Here is a 4,458-nt window from a genome sequence, read left to right as displayed (position 1 = left end):
GCTTGCGTCTCGCCGTAAAATATATTTGTTTATTAATCACTGTACGCACTAATTACTCTTTATTAAGTTACACTGATTTAATTCAAAGCGCGTCTATCACGTTACATTTTCGCTCGAATTGCGGAGACAGAAAGATCGTTGTTACCTACGTGGCCGAGAGTTCGTTACTGCCTGTCTCGAAGGTTGTCTACTTCGTATGTTATTGTGTTTTGGTATTTACATTTTCGCTCGAATTGCGGAGACAGAAAGATCGTTGTTACCTACATGCCTGAAAGTTCGTTATTGCCTGTCTCAAGGTTGTGTACTTCGTATGTTATTGTGGATTGGTATTTACACATGTGTGTGATGATGATAACTTCCCGTCATGCGCGTGTAAATCTACCAATTAAATTCGTTACATCGCTAAGTTTATCTTCTTAGATAGTTTATCGTTTAAAATCGATCTAAAAGTAAATTTGTAAAATTTAATTGTTAAAAACCCAGTACACACAGACAAGTCAAATTTTAATTCGAAGAAAAATCGGACTTAAATTTAATTCACGAACAAATAAGAATCTCAAGATATATGTGGAAAGAAACGTTCTCTTACGTTTAGTTGAAAGAGCGTTTATTTAAATGTTTGCTACAAGAAATTGCTCAAACGGATATTTCAATTTTGTAAAGTCCTATAATTTTATTTCTTATTTTATACATTCTTTACATGTTATTTTATATCTTGTAGATATAATCTTCCTCTGCAGTTTATATATTTTCCATCTATAATACATACTTCTTTTATAATACATATGTAATCTTAATATTCGATAATCTATTCCGTGGTTCTACACGTTTACATGCATGTCGGCAGGTTGGAAGAATTGAAAATTTCGCGATCAAAAAATTTCAATTATTGACAATTTATCATGATTGCAAGGTGAGCAACGAAGGCAATTCTCACGTACAACTCGACAGATTACGCTCTATTCAGCTAGGCTCGACAGAGATTTCACTTCTTATTTACAAAATCTTCTCCCTTCTGAATATTTTTCTTAAGCTCTGGGATGGCGGCGTCCAGCAGTTTCTGCTCAAAGCTGCTTAGTTTACCCAATCCCAAATTCTTCTCAAGTCCATTTTTCTGAAAATCCATAAAATTTTGATCTCTTATAATGATATAATTAAGTAGAATAAAGCATATTCTTATATAACGCTCTCTACTTGAAATAGTCTCCCTTAAAAAAATCAAAGTTGTTTATACTTGTTTTACAAAACATCCCATATAACAATAATTGAATATTACAGTTAAAATATGTCACATTATCCTAAAAATAGTTTTTTAAGAGGAAAAAATAATTTTTTTTAAGAGGAGATAATTTTCTGTTTAAAGCCATATATTTCCGAAATGTATGGCATCAAATGTATTAATACGATGTCATAAGGTTTATTATGTCTCTACTTACGCCCAGAAGTATCGGCGTAGAGAAGTATTTGGCGTCAGTGACATTCGATTTGACGTACGAGCACTCAATAATACCCGTTTCACCGTTCAACGCCCTGATTAACGAGAGACCGAATCGCGCGCCGGCAAAAGCCATGGACAAAGTCGCGGATCCAGTTCCCGCCTTGGCCTTAACGACCTCGGTACCGGCCTCTTGGATCCTCTCGGTGAGCGCTTTCAGCTGATCATCCGGGAAGGAAACTGACGGCGTGCACTGCGAGATCAACGGAATGATGGTAATGCCGCTATGTCCCCCAATGACTGGGACGTTGACTTTCAGCGGATCAAGGCCCTGAAAAATTAACCGTCTGTCTTAGCAGCTATTTTTTTCCCAATTACGAAAGCTGGAAAATAAAGTGACACATTTTTATCGTCCCGGCTCAATTATATTGAGCAAAACGTAATAATTAAATATTGCATTCAACGTTTTTTAATTATTCATTGCATTCATTGGGATCATATAAAAAATGAAAAATAAATTTTATAAATCTGTTTTTCTCATATTACTGTCATGCTTAATATTTGCGTATGGAACAATCTGAGGCTAAATGTTCGTTGAAAGAAATAACGTTCCGAGTAACCGAGACACATCTGTCAAAACAGATGAAAGTCTAGTTTATTACGGTTGCCGTAGTAACTTTCAAAATGTACGTATAGCAGATCATTTTTGTTTATGTCAAGGATGTCAAGTAAGTTAAAAACGTTCGCTTCGTTATTTTACACAATTTGTCACATTTAATACCTTCGCTTCCGCGATGAATGTGTTCGCCCTAACGATATCTAAGGTGGTCACTCCGAATACGCGATTAGGGTCGTAGACGCCTGCCTTCTGTAGCACTTCACTCGCGATTGGCACTGTGCTGTTGACCGGATTCGAGATGATCGCCACGAAGGCCTTTGGCGCGACTTCGGCCATCGCAACGACGAGATCCCGGACGATAGAGGCGTTCGTATTGAACAGATCGTCGCGGGTCATGCCCGGTTTACGTGGAACGCCCGCAGGTATGATGACAACCTAAAAATAGTCCCCAGAAAATTAATAAGTCGTCAAAATCCAAAACAAAGACGATTACTTTCAATTTAATGAATTAAATAAAAAAGCAAACTTTTAAATCTTTGTAGCACAAACTGTATCATCCAAATACTGATATAATCTTTTGTATCGTAATGACATACCTGAGCGCCTTTAAGAGAGTCTTTGAGCTGTTCCGGACCGTTGTAAGCTTTGACTTTCGCAGGGGTATTTATGTGCGAGAGATCGGCACCAACACCAGGCGTATTTACGATATCGTACAGCGACAATTCCGTGACCAGAGGCGACTGTTTGAGAAGCAACGACAGTGGCTGGCCGATGCCACCGCTTGCTCCCATGACGCTGACTTTTGCATTGCGCTGCAAAAAGAACACAGTTGGGATATTAGAGCATTTCGAAAAAATCCAGGCGATTAAGGAGGTATAATTGAGAAAACAACCTTCGGTTTCCGTTAAATTTTTTAAATTATTATACTCCCAATTGATTCACTTAAAGATTTCTCCAATTCTGACGTTAAACGCAATGTTTCGACTAATTTATTTTTAGCTCATTTTTTCAAGTAAGCATAAAGGATCCAGCTACACAAAAAGATTGTCTATGGTAAATCAGAATTATTTCCTTTTTTGCAATCAAGTTTCAATAGCAAATTTAAGATTTTGATGTGCCAGTTTAACGTATCAGCGTTGGAGCCGAATTTGCAGTTGCATAACGATGTTCCGATTACGATTGCAGCATCGCGATCCAATGATGTACGACGATGTAAAGATGTTACCATTCTACTCACACATGCGATATATTTGTCGAGCGTTAATTAATTTCCGGCCGATTTGTGGGGAACAGATTGAGAGTGGGTTTTGCGGTTCGTTTTTCGACGATACTTTACCGTGGCGCTCGTGGACAGTCGTTTTGCGCCTTGCTGGCTGACATTAATGGCGGGCCTGAGGAATCGGGGCAGCATGTCGACGGCAGTGGACGTCACGTCAAATGATCGTGAAAATTTTCGTGCGAGGCGAGCACGTACTCCTAATATACCTCAAAGACACTCCGCGTGACCTTCGCTCACTGATAGCGAGAGTGACGCAGGTGGCGTTATGTGATTGAAGATTGAAGGCGAATTTAGTGATCTCGTGCGGTGGAAACGCAAAGTTTCTAATTCACAAACTTATCGATATTGAAAAATATATTTCTTGTATTTGTATGTTTCACGCCGATTTATTTGCTACGTAAATTACTATAAATGCTAACAAGATCGGAATGCTGCGCGTCCCGATTTGCGACTATTAATTAATTCAGATTAATTTATGAGATCAAAGATTATTAATTATCAACTTTAGGTAAATTTTCCCGATTACCGTCTGGGGAGATGTAATGGAAGGTAATGGAAGGTATTGACATTATCAATTATTGGTATAAAATTTTTGACGTTGACATAAATATAAATATAATAATAAATATAATGTACAATCGGTTTATATTAAATTCACGATTTATTATTATATAGATGCTTCATATAAATGAGCATATTTACTCAATAATATCATATATATTGTTGCATTTTTTCCCTAATTCTCTTAACTTTTATAAACAATTAAACACGAATGATAACAACAAAAACGCAGTTTTAAATCAAAATCAGATATCACGATTTCACGAAGTTGTAAATATATATACCGTCTATAAATCGCGCGAAACGTGCCCTCGAAACGCGCGTCGGCGCTCGAGCGATCAACCGAGGCCGATAGATCCTCACCCTCGCGATTTACTGTCATTCGAAGACGCGAGGAGAGGACAGGATCGATCGGCGCACGGTTGCGCGTTAAGTTGCCGCTAATTTGGATTTATGTTCGCGTTCGCGCGCCGATCCCGTCGACACCTCGCTCTCGCCGATCGGTTTCACAGGGGTCCGAGCGATCTCCTGGGGTCGCGGTCAACCGCGCGCGACGGTCGTTAA

The 4,458-nt window shown here is 38.6% G+C and overlaps 1 protein-coding gene across 1 annotated transcript; it reads right to left on the bottom strand.

The window, feature by feature from the left end:
* Nucleotides 1-729: 729 nt before the first annotated feature.
* Nucleotides 730-3,591, bottom strand: LOC112463320 (malate dehydrogenase, mitochondrial). Its single transcript, XM_025029660.1, has 5 exons — nt 3,391-3,591; nt 2,651-2,866; nt 2,217-2,489; nt 1,437-1,766; nt 730-1,114 (listed from the first exon to the last, which is right to left on the bottom strand). Exons 1-5 carry the CDS (start codon nt 3,463-3,465, stop codon nt 986-988), a joined length of 1,023 nt encoding a protein of 340 aa, XP_024885428.1. The 5' UTR covers nt 3,466-3,591; the 3' UTR covers nt 730-985.
* Between the last annotated feature and the right edge of the window lie 867 nt (nt 3,592-4,458).

This window comes from Temnothorax curvispinosus, unplaced genomic scaffold (assembly GCF_003070985.1).
Source record: "Temnothorax curvispinosus isolate PA1 unplaced genomic scaffold, ASM307098v1 QBEX01013138.1, whole genome shotgun sequence".
Classification (NCBI taxonomy): Eukaryota; Metazoa; Arthropoda; class Insecta; order Hymenoptera; family Formicidae; genus Temnothorax; species Temnothorax curvispinosus.
Note: the sequence above shows the minus strand (reverse complement) of the source record. Positions and strands in the feature narration are given on the sequence as shown.

Excerpts from the sequence above, each read along its gene's own strand:
- LOC112463320 (XM_025029660.1), bottom strand. The coding sequence starts at position 3,465 with ATGCTGCCCCGATTCCTCAGGCCCGCCATTAATGTCAGCCAGCAAGGC. Across the intron at positions 2,490-2,650 it reads ACTCTCTTAAAGGCGCTCAG|GTTGTCATCATACCTGCGGG; the intron begins GTATGTCATTAC and ends GACTATTTTTAG. Across the intron at positions 1,767-2,216 it reads CATTCATCGCGGAAGCGAAG|GGCCTTGATCCGCTGAAAGT; the intron begins GTATTAAATGTG and ends TTAATTTTTCAG.